This window comes from Carex rostrata, chromosome 19 (genome assembly GCF_964058835.1).
Source record: "Carex rostrata chromosome 19, lpCarRost1.2, whole genome shotgun sequence".
NCBI classification, from domain to species: Eukaryota; Viridiplantae; Streptophyta; class Magnoliopsida; order Poales; family Cyperaceae; genus Carex; species Carex rostrata.
This window is the reverse complement of record NC_135936.1, coordinates 2,873,366-2,896,235: the sequence shown is the minus strand read 5'-3', so window position 1 is coordinate 2,896,235 and position 22,870 is coordinate 2,873,366. Positions and strand designations below refer to the sequence as shown.

The following is a 22,870-nucleotide window of genomic DNA, read 5'->3' as shown; positions in this document are numbered from 1 at the left end:
CTCCTCACTGTCAATCGCGAGCTCCGAATTAAAATTTCGGATCGTGGATATTTTTCACGGTTCCGAATTTAAATTTCAGACCATAAAATTTTTCTACGGTTCCGAATTTAAATTCCGGACCGTGTATTTATTCCACGGTTCCGAATTAAAATTTGGGATCGTGGATTTTTTTCACGGTTTGGGTATTTTTAAAATTTTGACTGAACCCTGATTATTTTTATTAAAATATTTTTAAAAATAGGTAAAAATAAAAATGTCGGAAAATCTTGCGACTTAAGCATTTTTAAAATTTTGTCAAACTCTTGGTTATTTTTATTAAAACATATTAGAAAATAGATAAATATAAAAATGTCAGATCTATCTACCAGGAGATTTGTACATATACAAATATAATACTAGAAAGCTTATTTAACTTGACCCATATCTCTCAGCTCTCGTCTCGCGTTTAATAAACTAAGAAATAAATTATTAGGCGGAAGTAGTGTACTAATATTCGGTCTATTCGGCCAATATTTCTATTTGGTTGTAATCCGAATAAAAAATCTATATTTGGTCCGAATATGCGGTCTAGAGCATCTTACCGTTTTAGAGTATATTAACAGCGATAAAAAATACCAGTTTAGAGTATATTAATAATGATTTATACAACATATTATCGGTTTATAGTATATTACTGATATAGAGTATATTAACAGTGATAAAAATATCGATTTAGAGTACATTGACAGTAATTTATACCACATATTACTGTATACTTGTTTATATATATATGAATTCTCATTTAAAATCAGCATATATAAGTCCGCATATGCGGTCGCATACCGATATGCAGTATACGATGGTGGCTTTCTGCATATCGCATATAAACTGAATATTAAAACACTGGGCGAAAGGATTTATCTCGTGGATTTCTTCTTTGTTATAAAGGGTAGGGCTACGGTGCTACGGCTCAATATTCGAGTTTTCAAAATCCTAACGGTCGATCCGAACCGTTCATCTTGTTCTCCATATTAATGTGTTTGGAGACCAAATTTTAAATTTTTTGAAAAAATTTACTATATTTTTTTAGATAGGTAGAAAATCAGTTGATCTAAAAATTCTGCACCATTCAGATATTTGATTTTCTATCTAGTACCTATCTAAAAAAATAGTAATTTTTTTTTAAAAAATGTAAAATTTGGTCTCCAAACACATATTAATATAAAGAGCAAAATGAACGGTTCAGATCGATCATTAGAATTTTGAAAACTCAAATATTGAACCGTAACACCGTAGCCCTCTATGCAACGTAGCCTTACCCTATGAAAATGAAAAAGGTAAAACATTCGAACTTAAAAAAAGGAAAGGAATAATGATTCCGCTTATCAGAATCCGCACGCTCTCGATTCCCCTGTATGTTTGCGATACCATACTCATTACTCAGTGTGCTTAGTGTTTACTGTTTAGCATTTCGAGCTCCCACCCTTTTTGTTCGTACATTGTCGTTCGCTCAACAATCGACAAGAGCTGGTAGGACCAGTGTAACAAAATGCGGTCTATGCGGCCGCATATGCGTATACGGTTCCGAACCGCATAGAAAATTAATATGCGGTTCCGCATATGCGGCCGCATATTCGGCTGCATAATTTTTAACCGCATACCGCATATGATCCGCATACCGCATATGAACCGCATATGATCCGCATATGAACCGCATATACCGCATATGAACCGCATATACCGCATATGAACCGCATATGATCCGCATATGAACCGCATATGAACCGCATATGAACCGCATATGATCCGCATATGAACCGCATATGATCCGCATATGAACCGCATATGAACCGCATATGAACCGCATATGATCCGCATATGAACCGCATATGATCCGCATATGATATTGTTATTGTGTATTCTTATATATGTATGTTGCTTTTATATTAGAGAATAATGGATATAAAATAGTTCTATAAATATGTGTATTCTTATTCTTGTTGTGAGATTATGCTTCCAAATATATATGAATTTTTATTTTAAAATCCGCATATATAAATCCGCATAAAAATCCGCATATGCGGTGACTTTCCGCATACCGCATAGAAACCGCATTTTATAACACTGGGTAGGACCGAGTACCTACATCCGAACAATAGAAAATAGGAATCAATTCAACTAGCATGGGCATCAGGCCCAGAAAAGCCCGTCAAAAGTCAGTAGGATGAAGTATAAGTCGACAAACCCAATTCAATTAGGCCAGTGTCATTTAATTCTAAAGTCTACACAGATTTGAGCTTGTCAATTTCAAATCCAACGGCTCACATCTAATCTGATTCAATCTGCTCAATATGTGTTTTTACTGCCCGATATAATAGTACATATCATGTCCGGTTTGGACCATCAAATTTGAATTTTTTTTTTTTATGAAATTAAATTTGTAATTTTCAAATACATAGTTCAGATATATTTAAGACAAGCTATATAAAAAGCACGATTAAACAATGATAAAACCAATTAACCGACGCAAAACGCAGATTTAATATATTTTGATGTTTGTAATTTTAAATTACCAAGTGTTAATTTGGTACTTTACTTTGAGATCTTGTAGTATTAAATAAGTTCTATTTTGCTTCAAAAGTTGAGACTGTAATATTTAAACAATAGTAGTTTACTGCATTAATAATCATATTAAAATTGATAACAGTAGAAATGAAAAGTTGATATTCTATTATGTTAAGAAGTATAGAGATTTGTTATTTATAACTTGGACCATATAAAACTAGTCTTTATGCAAAATGAAGTGACATCACGATTTATCAGTCTCTTTGTCCTTCTTAGTTATATATTGAACTATTAAGTGTTCCGCCGGTAAGTACCATTAACACCTTGTTTGGATGGAGAGTAGAGGAAGGGAGGGAATGGAAAGAAACAAAAACTTTCCATTGAATCGTGTTTGGTTGTTAAAATTATGTCGGAGGTGAAGGGTATAGGAGTTTGAAGGTTTAACCTTGTATCATTATAAATAATAGAATCGGTTTCCCTTCCAAATTGGGGTGTAATGGATGGAAATAAATTTTGTTACAAATATTTTTAGAAAAAATAACACAAATGTCTAATCCTATATTTTACATATATAATTCTCATACAAGATTTTTTCCTCAAACCTACAACAGTCACCGAATTTCTCATTAACCTCCTAAATTTTAGTCAACCAAACAAAAAATAAGACGGAAATAAAAGTTACATTTATTTTCTCTTATTAATCATCCAAACACGAAGAGGTTAAATATGTTAATCTTCCTTTCTATTCCATTCCATTCCCTTCTATTCTTAACCTCCTATTCCTTCCAAACATGGTGTAAATGATTTTTTAAAAGTTTTTGATCCCTCCATTAAATTGCATTTGAAAGAGACAACTAAACCTCAGTTTGCTGATCAATCAAATTCAGAAAAATAGGACCTACTTTTTTTCAGTTTAACTATCCAATTTAATTAAGACAGATCGAGATTCACATAAAAAACTTCCTTACTAACATTTGCTGATCAATCAAAATAATATATTTAGATTGTACAGTCCAAATAGAAAAAAAATTGTAGTAATTTGAGAGCGAGAATAATAAGAAATACGGATTATAATTGCAGCTGATTTTTTTTTTTATATAAAAAGATGCAGAAAAAAAAAACAATAGAGCCTGCTTGACTTGTGGGGAAAAAAATGAAAAATACTTCTCTAGAATCAATATTTTTTGCGTTAGACAATATTTAAAACTAAAAGCTTAACTCCGTTTCTTTTAGTTTTCAATAAATTAAGTTTGCAAAGATAAGCCGAAATATTTATTATTACTAACGTATGAAACATAAAATATTGTTATGCTTTTTTAGACCGCATTTCCTGTTCACATGTGAGCAGCAAAATTCTGCAAACATAATTTATCCATCCATAATCAGAAATTCAGAATGGTGATAATTAAAATAGAGGTTCAAATGCCTCCATCTTTTTGTGCCTCCATCATGTCTCCATTTCTCTTCATCATTTTCGAAGTTCAAATGGTCGATCCAAACCGTTCAACCTAACCTCCATACTAAAATATGTTTGGAGACCAAATTTGATATTTTTAGGAATTTTTTTACTATTTTTTTAGATAGGTACAAAAATACTGTTTTTAGATGGTTCAGATTTACTGATTTTGTACCTATCTAAGAAAATAGTAAAAAAATTCCTAAAAATATCAAATTTGGTCTCCAAACATATTTTAGTATGGAGGTTAGGTTGAACGGTTCGAATCGACCGTTTGAACTTCAAAAATAATGGAGAGAAATGGAGGCATGATGGAGGCACAAAAAGATGGAGGCATTTGAACCCTCATTAAAATATGAGGAGGGTTCAAATGTCTCCATGTTTTTGTGCCTCCATCTCTCTCCATCATTTTCAAAGTTCAAACAGTTGATCCGAACCGCTCAACTTAACCTCCATACTAAAATATGTTTGGAGACCAAATTTGATATTTTTAGGAATTTTTTTAGATAGGTACAAAAATACTATTTTTAGATGGTTCAGATTTACTGATTTTGTACCTATCTAAAAAAATTCCTAAAAATGTAAAATTTGGTCTCCAAACATATTTTAGTATGGAGGTTAGGTTGAGCGGTTCGGATCGACTGTTTGAATTTTGAAAATGATAGAGAGAGATGGAGGCACAAAAACATGGAGACATTTGAACCCTCCTCTTAAAATATAGAGAGCTAGTATTGAGTTTTGAAAAGAAACAACTCAAACTTTAATTATTATGACCATAGAATTGTGTTAGCGGAATTTTCTTGAGAAGGGGATTTGGTCTTTTGGCTTGGCCGCTTGGTAGTGTATTTATACTCGGGCGGGTACGGGTACCCCGGGTATACCCGACTCGGGTACGGGTACCCCGGGTATACCCGACTCGGGTACGGGTACATCTCGGGTACGGGTATACTCGGGTACAAGGGTATACGGGTACGGGTATGGCCGGTATAATTTTCAAAAACCATACCCTACCCGTCCTATATCCGTACCCGTGTACCCTTGACGGGTAGGGCGGGTACGAGTTTTTTTTTTTTTTTTTCTGGTTTTGTTTTTTTTTTTTGTTTTTTTCTGAATTTTTTCTTATTTTTTTGGGGGGAAAAAATCAAATTTTTTGAATTTTGAAATGTGATGAACAGTACTCGGGTAGTCGGGTACGGGTAAACTCGGGTAGGGTATGGTCGGGTATTGGTCTAAAATAACGGGTCCGGTCCGGTTTTTGCCCGTACCCGCGTACCCGAGTACCCGACCCATACCCGGGCTCGGGCTCGGGCACGGGTACCCTAGGCGGCGGGTACGGGCGGGTATACCCGTTAAGGGTATTATTCAAACACTACCGCTTGGTAGTGTTTTGCTATACCCGAAACGGGTTAAACCCGTTTCACCCGGCCCGTACCCGTTACTCGTTTGACCCGTACCCGTTGCCCGGGTCAAACGGGTAGACGGGTACGGGTAATATACGGGCCGGACAAGGCATTTGAAAAAAAAACCCGTTGTACCCGTACCCGTTTACCCGCCTACCCGTACCCGCCTACCCGTACCCGCCTACCCGTACCCGTACCCGTTACCCGTACCCGTTACCCGTACCCGTTACCCGTACCCGACCCGTTACAAAATTTGAATTTCAAATTTTTTTGGCGGCCTCCTTTTAAAATTCAGATCCAGTGCAATTCTAATCTGCTACAATCCTAAGGGATTGTAGGGTCCCTCCAATTCCAAATCCAACCTTTTATTTAAATCTGCTACAATCCTAAGTAAATCTGGGCCGTTCGTTTCTATTAAACAGAAAAAAAAAAAAAAAAAAAAACCCGCCCGGACCGGACCCGTACCCGTCAACCCGCAACGGGTACGGATAATAAACGGACCGGATAGAGGTTTCGGAAAAATTACCCGTCTACCCGTCACGGATTTTACCTGTACCCGGCCTACCCCTTGACCCGTCCTACCCGTTACCCTTAACGGGTTACCCGGAACGGGTCACGGTTAACCCGTTAGCAAACCACTACCGCTTGGGCATCAGTCCATCCTGTTTCTTTATTTTTATTTTTTCATGGAAAATGTACAACCATCCCCTCTGTCTTAAAAGTTGGATACAATAAAGACCAGTTATGCTCAGTGTCAGCCACTTGTTTGCCAAGTGCTCTCCCGACTAATGCACAATCATTACATCTTAAAAAAGTGGAGGCACATTGAAAGTCACGATTGATTGTATTCATTTTTCTATAGGTAAATGTAAAATTAACCTACCATTAAAGATATTTTTCCAAGACTCCAAGTCTAATAGTTCATACCACACTCGAAAAGGCATCCAGCTCTATTCACAGTGGATCAAATAACTAAAAAGCACTTCTAGCTTAGATAAACATCAAATGGGATGAATTGAGTCCGATCGAGTAATCCAATGGAGAAGATGACCATAACCATGGCATGGAGAGAAATAGAGGGAATGGCACCTTACCTCTTCACCTTCATGTCTTTAATTGTAGGTTATATTTTATACTTTTATGGTCCTTTTTGGAGAGTGCGACAGGTCCCTGGACCACCCACAGTTCCTTTTCTGGGGCATTTACACTTGATCGCGAAAGCTGGTCCTGATATTTTCACTGTCTTAGCAAAGAAATATGGCCCCATTTTTAGGTATGTGCTTTTTCGTTTTATTTTTCCTCCTAATTTTCATAAGAATCACAGCAGATTTAATGAAATGGTTTCTATGAAATCGATGGTACACCAGGCCACTATCGTTAAAATAAATAACAATCACATGAGAAGTACAGTATAAAATACATACCAGTACTTCAATTATGTAAAAAAACGATGTGTATTGTATTTTAGGTTTCATTTGGGGAGACAGCCATTGATAATTGTTGCTGATCCGGAATTTTGCAAGGAGGTGGGTATAAAGAAATTCAAGAGTATGCCTAATAGAAGCTTGCCTTCTCCTATTGCTGGTTCCCCACTACACCAGAAAGGTCTCTTCTTCACAAGGTATATTTTTATTACTGGAGAAATTATAATTCCTGCATTTATATTAATTGTTGTGTATCATCTTAGCATGTCAAAATTATTTATACATCTTTCAATGATAATAACCAGTGAGTAGTGTTATGTAATGTATCCTACAAAAATCGACAAATATGCTTATGGTTCTGAATTTGTGTTTTGCTAAAATCAGGGGCAGTTCAGTTTGTACAAATGGGGAGAGGGAGGTCGATTGACCCCTATTCATTTTAAAAAAATGTGTGCTTAATTATACATGATTTTCTATATAGTTTAGAGTAAAATGGTACGGGTGGTGTAAAATAAATCCTCATACTCAACATGAAAACTTTATATGATGGACCCCACAATGTGTGTTTGATCCGTGTAGCTTGAAAGTCTTGCTCTGGCCCTGGCTAAAATTATACTGTTCCTAGAACCCTTATCTCTTAATTTGAGAGTCATGAAGGAACGAGGCTGAGAAATTTCATCTAGTCCTACATCGGGGGTTTGATGCAATCTGCCAAATGCCTAGTGGAGGTCATTGAAATTCAGAGCCGATCCTGAAGATTTTGGGGCCTGGGACGGGAGAAAAATTTGGCTCTTTATATATACAATTTTTTTATGAGACCGGCTAATGCGTTTCCACAAGTACTTCAACACCATGCTTATAAGTCATTTTTGCATTTTCAAAGTCCAAACAGTTGATCCGAATAATTCAACATGATATCCATATTAAAATGTGCTTGGACACCAAATTTTACATATTTTTGGAATTTTTTTACTATTTTTTAATATATGTAGAAATTCATTGATTTAAAAGATTTTGGACAATAAAAAACAATGATTTTCTACCTGCATTAAAAAACAGTTAAAAAATTCAAAAAAATGTAAAATTTGGTCTCCAAGCACGTTTTAATATGGGTTTCATGTTGAATGGTTTGGATAGACTATTTGGACTTTTAAAATGCAAAAAAAGACATATAAGCATATGGTGTTGAAGTACTTATAGAAGCCTATTAGCTGGTCTCATTTTTTATTAATATGCAATAGATTATACCTATTTATAGAAAAGTTTGGGCCATTTACACATACAAAATTTGGGCCCTAATATTTTATTTTAATTTTAATATATAAAGATTTATATATATATATATACGAACTTTTTCTTTTTTTTTTTTTTTTTTTTGGGGGGTGGGGGGGGTTTGCCTGTCAAATTAAAAGTTTGAACTGTGGATCTGGCTGAGCCTGACCTCACAATCTCACCTGGCTCAACATATCTTAGACTGAGTTATGTTGGGTCAACTGGATACCAACTGCATTTTAGACAGCCTTGTCCAGCTAATAATGGCCTGATATGTTTAATGATTGATCCTGAAATTTGTATGTGTGTGTGTGTGTCAACATGTAAGGTATACGTAAGCGCTTGGGCTTTTGTTGTCATAACTTTGTCCTTGCTAAGCAGGTTTTAGATGTTTAGCTCGAAATGGTATGATTAATCTCATGTTTTACATATGTAAAGAACTCACTTTGATTTCAGAGGCAGCACATAGATTTTGTAAATGACTCACTTTGATTCCAGCTACCCCCAATGGCTTTCATACTTGCATCTGAACAGCAAAATAAGTACTTTATTCTGTTTTTAATTTTAATGAAGGAGATTTGCCTAGTGGTCACTAGTCGCTGCTGTTTGAGATCTGAAATAGAGAGCAGTTGAGTGCCACTGATGTATGCATTTTACTGTGTTTCAAAATTTTACAAGATCTAACTGACTTTAATCCAATCTGAGTTGCATCCAGTAGGTGCCAAACTATTGCCAAATTTTAAAATTTGAAAGTTTGGTTTTTCTTTATATAGTTAGGCACTGTATATTGGTCTTGATATCATTCAAGGTAAACCAAACTCCATTATCCAATTGACGCGCAAGTCTAATTGCAGGGATTCAAGATGGTCGGCTATGCGAAACACAGTCATCTCCTTGTACCAGCCGTCCCATCTAGCAAGTCTGATCCCCTCGATGCAATCCTATATAGAGCGTGTAGTTCAAGCTCTCTCCAAAGTCTCTGTCAAAGAAGATATTTGCTTTTCGGACCTCTCACTAAAGCTAGCCACCGACATAATCGGCCAAGCTGCCTTTGGCATAGATTTTGCGCTAACAGAGGAAAACCCTAATTCTAACCTCAAAATGGACCAAGAATGCCAAGGTTTTATCGAAGAGCACGTCTATTCCACAACTTCACTTAAGATGGACTTATCTGGTTCTCTTTCTATAATATTGGGCCTAATTGTGCCATTCCTACAATGTCCATTTCGGCATGTATTGAAAAGAGTACCACACAGTGCAGACTGGAAGATTGACAAAACCAACATGAGACTAACTAAGAGACTAAATGAAATCGTAGCTAAGAGGGCGAATGAGGAAAAAAGAGAAAGCAAGGATTTCTTATCGTCCATCTTGAATGCAAGGGAGATGAATGAGTCGGCGAGAAATTTATTTACACCAGATTACATAAGTGCACTTACGTATGAGCACCTTCTTGCTGGATCTGCGACCACAGCATTTACACTTTCATCAGTTGTTTACTTGGTGGCCAGGCATCCAGAGGTGGAGGAGAAATTGTTAGAGGAGATTGATCAGTTTGGCCCGAAAAATTTGGTACCAAGTGCTGATGATTTGCAGTATAAGTTCCCTTACCTTGATCAGGTAATTAATAATTAGCAATTAACTGTTACCCAGAGTTACTAATTTTTCTGATACAATGAATTATAAAGGTGCTTCTATTGTTCTCTATTAGGTGATAAAAGAGACAATGAGGTTTTACACAGTTTCACCATTGATTGCAAGAGAGACTTCTCAAGCAGTTGAAGTCGGGGGTTATTTTCTTCCAAAGGTTTCTCTATTAGGCTTACTGCAGATCTAACTACCACATAACATATGCTGATGCATTTTTACATTTTAACAGCCAATTTCAGAAAGTTACTTGCACTGCACATTCTTCTTGTTTACAAGTAATAAATCGAACAACCTTTTTCTAAAATTGGACTCCTGTATGACTTTTTTCTAAATTTGAACAATAAAAATCAGAAAACGGATTTATGAAAGCAATCCAAAGATAGAGAAAACATTTATTTTGCTTTTTTGTCTACAGGGCGCGTGGGTTTGGATTGCACCAGGGGTTCTATCAAAGGACCCAAACCACTTTCCCGAGCCTCGTGAATTCCGACCAGAGCGGTTTGATCCAAATTGTGAGGAAGAGAAAAATCGACATCCTTATGCGCACATACCGTTTGGGATTGGGCCCAGGGCATGCATCGGACAGAAGTTCACTTTGCAAGAAATCAAGCTGACACTAATTCATCTTTACCAGAACTTTGTTTTCCGGCATTCACCAAAGATGGAAAACCCTCTCCAGTTCCAGTTTGGCATTGTTCTGAATTTTAAATATGGAGTTTATCTCAGGGTTATAAAGAGGTAGGTTGGGAACTTTCTGCAAAAGCCCTGTTGTAAAATATATATAATCAACATTATGTAGACATTAATAGTATGATGAGCTGTTTCTTAGAAGAAAAGTATGTACTAAATTCTGTTTTTCAAATTCTCAAACTTGTGCCAGTGACTCTTCTAATTGTCACTGAGATATTTAGCTGTCCATGTCCACTTTTGTACCTTTATTTTTGACAGAAAGATAATAAAAAAATTTGAAAGCTCAAATTATAAAATAAAATCATTAGACGCAAATTGTGTCAATTTCTTTACGTGCTTATAAAAAATTGTAATCAGCAACAGGATGTTTTTAAAAAAAAAACCACTGCGTAGGCAATTTTTGCGCATGATTTTTTTCTCGTCGTTATGCATTTATGCATTCATTGTTTCTTTGTTAATGGAACATAATCTATCAAATACAACAATATATTTATTGTTACATATGATCAGCATGTGGTTATGAGCATTGGTGTAGTCAGGATTTTCATCAGGAGTAGGCAAAATAAATTATTATTATATTAATTATTATTATTTTATTTTATTTAAATTATTAAATTATAAAATATTATTAAATAATTTTATTGGAAGCATAATCGGTAATTAACAATAAATTAAAATCGAGAAAATCAGTAGAAATCCACCAAATTAGATTATAACTCAATTTTTTTGAAAGTTTACTTTGAAGCATAGTTCATAAGACTTCTATTAAAATTCAGCTCATTTTGAACAGTTAAACATAATAAAAATAATTTAATGCATTACATTAAATTTCAGTATATTACTTTATAAAACATTTTAGTCTATTCCTTTCACAAAAAAATAACAAATTTATTGTAGTTTCACTGTCATACCATTCTTATTAACCTTCTTAATATTTGAAAATAGATTGATGAAAGACTAGCAAAATTGTAACGACTCAGCCAATTTCACTAATCGAGAGCTTTGACTCAATCGGGAATAGACAAAACTCAAATCCAAACCAACTATATATAAACTTGGTACCATATTTCAAAATCCAGGGTAGGCGACTGCCTACCCCTGGATATAGGTGGCTCCGCCACTGGTTATGAGGATACATCAATCACTGTCCTGTTTCTCTCATGGAATATCTATTACCTTTTGAACTAAGATGTTCTGAAATGCTATCGGAAGTATCCAAGTTATATCGGTTGGTTTATCACAGCTGATATGCATCGATGAGACGCTGAGTGACTGATACATTAAGTATCTACATAAGACAGACAGACACAATTAAATGGTACCAAGTTGTTGATGATGATGATGAGATAAACAGAGAAGTAAGATTATTCTGATGCCAGTCCCACATCACATGAAAATAGTTCAAAATAACAAGAATAAGAATATTCCATTGGATGCCCATATATATCATCATCACAATTATTGTAGAGGTCTACCAAAAACGGTCCAGGGGTATAATGCACTGCATATATACGACAACCTAATTAATTCTTGCTCCTTTACAAAATCTTTGAACTACTTGTAATACGAGGTGAAGCGAGAGATATTAATTACCTCTCAGAGATTCCAACGGATTGCGACGGTAAGAGATTTACAGTTCTTTTAAAGTGCCACCATTGGTCGGATGCAATGCCATCGAGTTATGTTAGCCATTGGCAGTTTGGCACTGTGTTATTTTTTGACAAAATATCATTTTGAATACGCACAACATACGCACGTCTGAATAAAAAATTTCAATTTAAATATTCTCCATTACTAAATAATTTATATATATAATCATCATTAGATTCTAACTTGGACATGAAATCTTGATAAGTAGTTTCGAGGTGACCATGCATATTGAACGGTGCAGGTTTTTGCACATACGCAAGTTTCTTCCACCTATAAATCAAATTGACAATTTGCATTTGTGTGTCACTATTTTGCTTTGAATTCAACTTGAGAATAATTACCCTGTCAGCTTTTTTTCGAAAAGGTTGTGTGTGGTTGAACTTTAACTACTACTCTTGCTTTCAAATTTCATTTTCATATAGTACACTGCACTATCAGAAAGCTATGGTGCAGAAAACACTGATTGTGAATTCTTCTGCAGATTTCGTTAAGTCGTTTTCTTTTCAAAATATGAAATGAAATAACCTTGGCAGGTTTTGTATTAACATCGACCAGGGATGCAAACAGCAGGTACGTATTTCAAACTTCTTGATAGCGATAGCTAGACTTTGAAATTTAGTTGAAGAACTAATTATCAAATATGCCAAAATGCCATACAAATTTCGGAATTCATTTCCTTAATTTTTACTAAATTATGTTGAGATTTATTTGTAACTACAAATAAAAAACTGTTCTAACCCATTGAAATGACAATCAAACAGGTCTCCTTTTTGCATTGATGCTAAAGAAACAGAAGCAATTTCAGTTTCTTTAAATTTGATATTTTCTGTGATTAAACAGGTCTCCTTTTTTACAGTATCTATAATAGAAAAACAGAGACATCAATGACGTGATGCTTTTACTTTACTGTTGAGTACAAATATTCAAAACATGGTCCTGGCCCCTGGGTTAGTTCTTTAATGATGGCACCGGTCAAGTCTCATAGCAGCACTCAAAAGGCGGGTTCAAGTTGCAACGTCTCCTGTGGAATAGTCAAGGAGCCACCTAAAATTCTAATAATTTGAAATCTATATTTTGTGGATGTAATAGAACTGGATCCGATTCTGCTGCTCTCCAAATAGGAGAGCAGGACTCTGTTATTCTAAATCGGACCGTTGAATTTTTTTCATGCACGGATCTCAACAGCAGAGTTGGTTCCAATAGAACTAGGGGTGCAAATGGATCGGATATTATCCGTTCGGATCTGGATCTGTATCCGATGTTTTGCGGATACGGATACATATATTACTTGTGAGAATACTGATACGGATATGGTTTCAATTTTTGAAAGCAGATATGAATACGAATACGGATAATATTTGTATCCGTAATTTTTAATTAAACGGATATCCGTGTGTAATGGACCCGGTAAAAAAATTTCTAAAATCAAACCTTCGACTTATCTTTTCTGCGCGACGGTTCGACTTTCCTCTTTCATTGGGACTTGGGGCGAAGGCTCTATTGATTATTATTGTTGCAGAAACAACCAGAAATTAACTAACCTTTAGTCATGTATAGTGTATTTATACTCGGGCGGGTACGGGTATACTCGGGTACAAGGGTATACGGGTACGGGTATGGCGGGTATAATTTTCAAAAACCATACCCTACCAGTCCTATACCCTTACCCGTGTACCCTTGACGGGTAAGGCGGGTACGGGTTTTTTTTTTTTTTTTTTTTTGCTGTTTTTTTTTCTGGTTTTTTTTTTTTTGTTGGTTTTTTTCTGGTTTTTTCTGGTTTTTTCTGATTTTTTTCTGATTTTTTTGGGGGGAAAAAAATACAAATTTTGAATTTTGAAATGGCATGAACAGTGGTCGGGTATACGGGTACGGATACTCGGGTAGTCGGGTACGGGTATAGTCGGGTAGGGTATGGTCGGGTATTGATAAAAAAAACCGGGTCCGGTCCGGTTTTTGCCCTTACCCGCGTACCCAAGTACCCGACCCATACCCGGGCTCGGGCACGAGCGGGTAGGGTAGGGTATACCCGTTAAGGGTATTGTTAATACTCTAGTCATGTATATAGTTTGAAATAAAGTTAATTAACTAACCTTTTTCAGATTAATAGAAAAGTCATAATATAAATTTTAACAATTTTATATATCTCGTTCAAACTATCTTTTCTTAATTCAATTTCTTAAATGATATATTTTTGATTTGATTCTTTTGAAAATCAAATATTAATTTCAATTATTATTTTAATTTCAGATTGTGCAGCATCAATTTTTGATTCTATGGAGCAAACAGAAGAAGAAGATGGAGATGATAATAGCGATTGATGTGTTAACAAAATATTATTAAACTATCTCTTTTTATTTTAGAATTATATATATTTAGAAAGAATATCTTTTGTGTTGGTATATTTTGATTCAAATTATAGTTATGTTGGTGAATTGATGAATTTTAATTATGACTATATATATTTTGTAATGGCATAACATATGTATTTTGAATTAATAATCCGAACTATATCCGTATTCGTATTCATATTCATATCCGAAAAATATTCGATCTGTATCTATATCCATTTAATATCCGATCTGTATCCGTATCCAAAAAAAAATACAGATACAGATATGATTTTAACACTATCTGATCCGTATCCGATCCGTTTGCACCCCTAAATAGAACCAATGTTGCATTTCATCCTACTCTAAAAAATTGAAGTATGAGCTCATTAAAAGAAGTTCGCAAGTATAAATTAAATTTATTGAATTATGCTCAAACGATGATATCGAACATTTCATTAGCTATACACTTATATACTAAGTTTGTATTTTATTTTTTTGTTTCGTTAGCATAAATATTGGGGTAAAGAAGTAAAGATTTAAAAGTTGAGTAGAACTAGGGTGTTTTTAAGTTCACTGAGTTTTTTTTTTATGAATTCAACTCTAAAACTTATTAGATTGATTTCAAATGATGAATTTGAACCATTGAAACTTATCTATCTTACAAGTGATGCATTAAAATTCAACATTTTCGAATTAATTTTGTATAGAGTCAAGTGGTAAAAAAATGTTCAAAAAATGAATGTATTAAAATTAATTTATAAACCTTTTTGTTTTGACCGCTTGACTTTATACTAAATTAATTCAATTTTTTTTTTTTTTTTTACAAGTAGATGCATCACTTGTAAGGTAGACAGATTTCAACCGTTCGGATTTGTCATCTGAAATAAATCCAATAAATTTTAGAATGGAGTTAAAAAAAACTTAGTAAACTTAGAAACACCCTACTTCTACACTTAGAAGTTATATTTTTGTTTTACTATTTAACTTCCCATATAATAAATAAATTACAAATTTTACTGCTTAACTTAATATTTGTGAAATAAATTGAATTAACTAATCTGTACTTGTCGTTTTAGCATATAGATTTTCATACAAACTGTTTTACAAGATTAAATTTAACAACTTTATTCATTTATAGATATATATGTGTGCCCACTTCATTAATTTAAACAACATTCGTCTTGTCACAAGAAAGTATCCTCTGCGGAGTTTTTCTGTGCGGAGCTTTTAATCTGGTACGTTCGTTTTGAATCGGACGGACTAGATCAGATCTTGCTCGAATTTTTAAAAAACTCAAAATTTGGTGAACCCTTAATCCAGTCCGTCTGATCCGAAACGAACGGACCAAATTAAAAGCTCCGCAGAGGATAGCGTTCTGTCTTGTCACTAGTATAGGGGCAGACTCAGTAAGGCCTGAAGGGAATGATGGGGGGGAAATTGCTCCTCTCATTTTGAAATTTAGTAGAAAAAATCAGATCAAGTTCTTATTTACCTCTCCTTGGATCCAAATGAGTTCAAAACCTTCTTCTGTTTTTCAGCCACTAAAAAAAAATGTTAATGGGATAAGTCCAAAGAAATGAAGCTTGAAAACTCGGTGAAAAGATTAACGACTTCTTAAAAATTAACGAGCCAACCCCTTCGCTGTTGTTCTTTGATGTTGCCTAACGCTCCGATTTCAGTAACTTTTAATTTTATTTGATTTTCTTGATTTAATGATTGTGAATTTCCTTGAATGAGAGATGAATAATAGTGTAATGATAACTTAAACGAGGCTTTTGAATCCTTGAATTAGGATAAATTTATTTGAATTCTTTGAATTATAATAAATTGACTTGAACTCTAATTTACTTGAAGTAAATTAGGATAAATATCTTAAATTATGTCTTGTTAATGGTAATGGTAATTAGGATAGAATTCTAATTTAATTGAATTTTTTTTCTTCAAATTTGTAAAGTAAGAAAAATAGATCTGATTAATTAATGAATTTGAATCTGATTAATATTATTGTGAAAAAAATTCTGCATCCACCCCTAACCATAGTGACAAAATACCCGAATTATACCCGTTTAATTCTTTTTTGGGGTGATGCCGAACCGAACACCGAATTATTCAGTTGACCGAACTTTGACCGAATTAAACCCGAATAATTCCCGAATTTTACGAACTTTTTCCGAATTTTACGAATTATTCACGAATTTTTCTTGAATTTTTCCAAGAACAATTATTTTTTTGGTTTTTTATTTTTTTGCTCCCTTGCAGGACTGAGATTTCTGATCCGAATAATTCCGAATCATTCCCAAATTATACCCGAATTATACCCGAATCACAAATTTTTGATCTCGCCGAACCGAACCCGAATAATTCATTTGTCACTATACCCCTAACCACCGGTTATCTTGCACGACCACTTGTAATTAATTGTTAAGCATATATAGAATTATGAAGCTAGCTAGTGTGAGTTTGTATCAATTCTACCGCGAATAATTCTACATAATTGTGAGTTTGTGAGCTGGCTTGAGTGTATTAAAGTGTGAAGATCCCGTCAATTCATGTCAACTCAAAAATCACTACCAAATCTGAATGGAATCTCTTTGGAAGCCTTCCAGATGAAAGCATGAGTAGCTAGCAGCATCCGCTTTCAAATTTCCATCCATCGCTGTCTGCCGTAATGGAACGTCAACCTTTCGAAAAGTTTGATGTAGTGACCTCCTATGTGTCTAAATCTGATGGGCAGGTTAGTCCTAGATATTTTTGTGTGGACTTGGGTCAGATTTTATTTTGGGCCAATCGCCTCTTTGCTCTTTTCTTCTTCGGTGCGTTAAGTCTTGGAGATGACAAGTGTACTGTATGCAAGAGTCATCAAGGTCAAGTCTAGTGATGCTGCTATATGCCTAAGGGAATCAAAAAGAAAAAAAAAACGATGCTGCCATGTATGCTAAATAAGATTCTGTTTGGCCGCATTATTGTTCCGTGGGAGAAAAAAAATATAATTGAACTGAATTTTTTTCTCTCGTGAAAACAGTACTTCTTAGTTTAATTTTTGTGTTCATGTTCATTCCCAATTAGAGATTGAACAGGGCCTAAAGTGATAATTCAACTGTAACATTCAATTCAGATCGGTCTGTACGATGGATATATCTGCATTTTTTTAAGAGTCCAAACTAATTCAATATAATTTTTATATAAAAAATATACTTATGGATGAAATTTTCTTTTTTTTATTATATTATTAAATAGCTAGAAAATTACTACTTTCGGATGATCGAGAGTTTTAAAATCAGGTGATCATCTACCTATTTAAATAAATAGTAAATAAATCTAATTGTAACACCTGGTAATTTTTACAAAAATTATAATTTTTTGGACTTGTTTGCAATATTTAAAAATGTAAAGGTTTAAAATTAATATATGAAAGAAAAATAATATCAGCCAACGTGGTATTTTTGTCACGGAGCAACCATGCCTAAAATTTAAACACCTAAAAGCATCCCCCTCTCTCTCTCTCTCTTATTCGGAGAGAAAAATAAGAATCGAAGAACAAATAAAATGAGAAAAAAATAGAGAGAGAAAATGGAAAAAAATGAAAAGAAATATTTTGATAAAAATTTATGATTCGATTTTTATGTCCGATTGAAATTCAAACTACATCACGTTGATTATGAATAGTACTCATTACAACTCGAATTGAATTTCTGGATCAATCGCTATCAAGTAATTAGACTTCCCTATAATTTGAGTTTTCAATTTGTATGGTTGATTGGGTATTGAATTGGGTAATCGGATTATAATAGTATATTTAACTAGAATATGATATCTAGATACTAAAATCGTTAATGTACTGAAATACTGAGAATCGTCTGTTTCAAGGATTCCAATTGTAATAGAACTGTTTTTTTTTTTATTGAAAAATTAGATCCAATTGATATTGTTGGTTAAATATGCATAAATAATTTGATATTTAATTGTGTGGATTAATCCAGTCCTATTAAAATTATTGTTCAATTATAGATAAGCGCGTCATTAAATAACTGGTTTTTCGATTTTGTAGTTGATTCCGTATTGTTTTTGTTTCTTTTTATTACAGTGTAAGCTAACAGCACAACAAATGAATGCAAAGATGTCGTTCTGTCACGACGCATGCCCGGCCCGATAATCGGGGCATTACAATAACAAAATCTAAAATTTGATTTATAAATACATTATCATCAGTAATCTTGACTTACTATACTTGATTGAATGCATGCCTGTCTATTCCTCGAATCCGTATCCTCTCAGGTACTGCAGAGGATCACCCTCACTTTACGGTTTAAGATTAAATCTCAACCGGTTTGGAATTCGGATCACAATAGGGGCTGTATTTTTGGTCTTTGAGATTCGTGCCAAGTTAAAAAGAACGGTTTAAATCTAGTAATTGTAAAAGATTCCCTTATCAGGTATTGGAGAGGATGTGAATTCCTATTCCTCAACTACTCTCAACACTAATTAATTGATTAAGCAAGCAAATTGTGTAGTGCAAGACTTTTTATTTTTTTATAGATAGTCTAGTTAGTACTTTGAATTACCAGAAGTTGTAGGTTCGGTATCTATCACAGTAGGCATATAAATATTATTTTGAATATTTGAACTTTATAATAAAATATTGATCCGTAATACATAACTATGTACATAGCAAAGTAACATATATAACCTCACTTTTTTATAATTTATAATACAAAAAATTAACTTCAAACCATTTTAGATATGCTATATCATTTATATTCTCATCGTTTAAGTTTATTGTTTGCTTTCTCATCTATCTCCATCGAATGACTCGTATATTATGTTTTTCTCTCTTCATTCAAAAAAAATAATGCATATGATACGCTTATGATTTATGAAGCAATGTAATTATTAAATGTAATTTTTTTTTTGTTCATCCACATGCATGGTTGAGTCAGAATATATGATAGACGTGGCGTAACTTTTTTATTATATAGAACAACCAGGGGCGGAACTTGGTTCATGCTGGGGAGTGGGGGGTGCTAAGCTACCCCAACATTTTAAAATTCTTTTACCGGATATTGAACTTTAACTGATTTTTCTTTTTTCATATGTACTATAGCCCCCCCCCCCCTATATAATATATATCGTAAACTTAGAGGGGGCTGAAAGGAAAGTTTTTGAAATCAAAATCACGGATGCTTCACTTCTTCATTTCCAATTGTGTGCCTTGATTTCCGAGTCGTACTATGTGAAATAAAAAAAATGTTATTTTCCAACTTGGAAAGGCAAACATACAAAGAAAACAAAATAAAGGTGTAACTGGATTTTTTTTTTTAAATAGAATTCGTAATAATTGTTTCGTTCAAACAAGCCTGGCGCGGGCTGAAGTTAGCAAACTAGCCTCCACCGATCCTAGGGATCGGTGGAGCAAAAAAAATAAGTTCTACACCGGTCCTAGGGACCGGTGGAGCAGCTTTTGCACATGCCACAGCTACCACACGGAAGGCCACAAAATTAAACTCTACACCGGTCCCTAGGACCGGTGGAGCTCTTTCTGCACCGTTTCTGTGCATCGGTGTAGGATTTACATTTCTATACAGCACCTTTCTTCTTCTCTCTTCTTTCTTCTTCACTTCCCAGACGCCATTGTTCTTTTTTTTTTTTCATTATTTCGTTTTTTTCAAATTCAATAGAAAAGTGGTCATATGAACAGATCGCCACCACCATTGTACTCAGCATCGTCTTCTGATTATTGTTGTGAGTTTTTTTTTACTCATATGCTTATATTTAGTGTTATAAAATTGAAAAATATTTAGAGTTTGATTTAGTGTTTATTTTGTAGTCATATGTTTATATTTTAGTTTTTTTTACTCATATGTGTATATTTTCAGTTATTTTACTCATATATTTATATTTAGTTTATTTTTTACTCATATGTTTATATTTATTGTTTTTTTGTACTCATATATTATGTAGTATTTTTTTATTTAGTATTTTTTTTACTCATATATTTATTAATTTAGTGTTTGATTTTTGTTCAGCAAAATGTCACTGCTATTGATCAATGTGTATTATGGTGGTAACCTTCAAAGCACTTCAACAGGTGTTGGTTATGACATAGGGGCTGCATTTACCTTTACTGTATCTGATTCTACCAGTTTTGCCATTATAAGACGGCAAATATACGTTGGACTTGAATTGCTTCCAAGTCGAGTCAAATTGACAATCAGGGTACGTATGAACACAGCACCGCCCGGATCGTACCATTTCTCACTATTTCGGATAGAAAATGAGGAAACTTGGGATGTCATTAAACAAACTGCAGCTCAAGTGGCTGGATTTAAGGTAATAGAATTGGTAGCTGAGGCGCACCAGGCTAGAAACCAAACCAGTTATGATCCGTGTCCAGATAGTTTGCCCGGAGGTAGTAACACACCGTCGGTTCAGACCGGCTTTGATCCTAATTCGGGCAGTGTACCTGTACCCACCTACACACATCCGGTTCAGGCCGGTGACGACCTTTGTGAGCAATCAGATCAAGACACAGAATCTGATAGAAGTTCTTTTGATGATGATGATTCGGATGAAGCATGGAACGCAGATATGGACGAAGCGGAGGCTGAAATGAACGACCGAGAAATATTGAAGGATTGGCACAACTCGATCCCATTTCTCAATCGAGGACCTAAGCATCCATGTTCCTCATTCCACGATGATTTGCCAATGCCATACGCGGATCGTGCATTTTTTGCGAACCCCCCCAGGTTAGATGAAAAATTTGCTGAAGGTCAAATGTTTGAATCCAAAGCCAAACTAAAATCAGAACTTGCTAAATTTCACCTGAACAAAAACACAGAGTTAGACGTGCTAAGCAGAGACGGACAATCGTTCTTGCGATGTGTTAGGATTATAAATCCTATATTTATATGGCATTGTCTCAATGAGGTTATCGTAAAAAAGAGCCGGATCAGCCCCTAGATCATACTCTAAGTATGGGTTCCAATCAGTATCGCTGGTGCCAGTAATCGGATCACCTGCAAATTAAAAGAATTATACAATCAACAATTCACCTTAAAAAAATAGGGATTTAAATTAACCGATAAACAACTTTAATTAGTTAATTACCCTTAATCGGTAAGCCCCATAGACATGCAACATCTTCCAGCGTCACTGTCATCTCACCGACAGGTAGATGAAATGTATTGGTCTCCGGCCTCCACCTCTCAACCAGGGCACTAATCAAATGCGGATCAATCTTGCAATCATTAAGGCGAGCAATTTGATACAACCCTAATCTCTTCAGAGCATCATCCATCCGACTATTGTAAGAAACACTAGTCTGATGTGAATTTATCTGGTTCAATGAAAAAGAAGGCTACCAAAAAGAAATAAAACATTATAAACCCTTCAAATACTTCATATAATATTTATTTGCAACAAATAATTAATAGATATAATCAAAATTACCATATCACGAACTTTCCATGCTCTGTGGTTCTGTGGTGCTAACTTCAACAGCTCCGGATAATTCACATTATCCATTGACTCTGTTAGAAAATTTGATAAACAATATTTTTGCAACTAATGAGAGTCATCACACATAATTATATAAACAAACATTTTTTCAAGCATATGGCTACAATAATCAAAATTTATGTAAACAACATATCATCTAATTTTGATTTTAATAATAAACTTCATGAATATACTAAATTTACACATTTATAATTTTATCTAATTTTAAACTTCATGAATATTACTAATTTTACACATTTATAATTTTATCTAATTTTAAACATCATGAGAGTCATCACACATTTATCTAATTTTATACAAATTATAATACATACTACTAAAAATTTACATTATACTACATGAACACTTAATTACACAAATTTATTCTACATAAATACTAAAATTACACTAAATTAACATCAAATGAACTATAAATTAACACTACATTACCACTAAATTACACTAAATTAAAATCAAATAAACTCTAAATTAATACTACATTACCACTAAATTACTAAATATACTCCAAATTAACACTAAATTACACCAAATACTAATTTCACACTACATTTCACAAAAACAATCTAAAAATACTAAACAAACTAAATTAAATTAGTTATTTATTTTAATTCGGCTAAAATAAATAAATTAAAAAAAGAGAAATTTTTACCTTATCAAAATCGTAGATCTGAAGAGTTTCTAATTCTCTTCGACGATCTGAAAATTTTGAAACAATTGGATGGAAAAATGATTGAGTATATTGAAAGAATTAAAAAAAAAAAAAAAAAAAAGGAAGAAGATGAACTCACCGTTTGGAGAAGAAGGGCTCGCACGGGTGGGGAAAAGGAGAAAGGGGGCGAGCTTGAGCGCAGCATTTACAAAACAAAGCTCCACCGATCCGTAGGATCGGTGTAGGCTTCAATCGGATCTTCTGTGGCTGCTGATTGCGCTGAGAGG

At 34.1% G+C, this 22,870-nt stretch overlaps 1 protein-coding gene across 1 annotated transcript; it reads left to right on the top strand.

Annotated features, from left to right (window-relative positions):
- The first annotated feature begins 6,392 nt into the window (after window positions 1-6,392).
- LOC144571781 (cytochrome P450 711A1-like) lies at window positions 6,393-10,737 on the top strand. Its single transcript, XM_078321158.1, has 5 exons — window positions 6,393-6,673; window positions 6,869-7,021; window positions 8,951-9,716; window positions 9,808-9,903; window positions 10,162-10,737. Exons 1-5 carry the CDS (start codon window positions 6,438-6,440, stop codon window positions 10,486-10,488), a joined length of 1,578 nt encoding a protein of 525 aa, XP_078177284.1. The 5' UTR covers window positions 6,393-6,437; the 3' UTR covers window positions 10,489-10,737.
- Window positions 10,738-22,870: the final 12,133 nt, after the last annotated feature.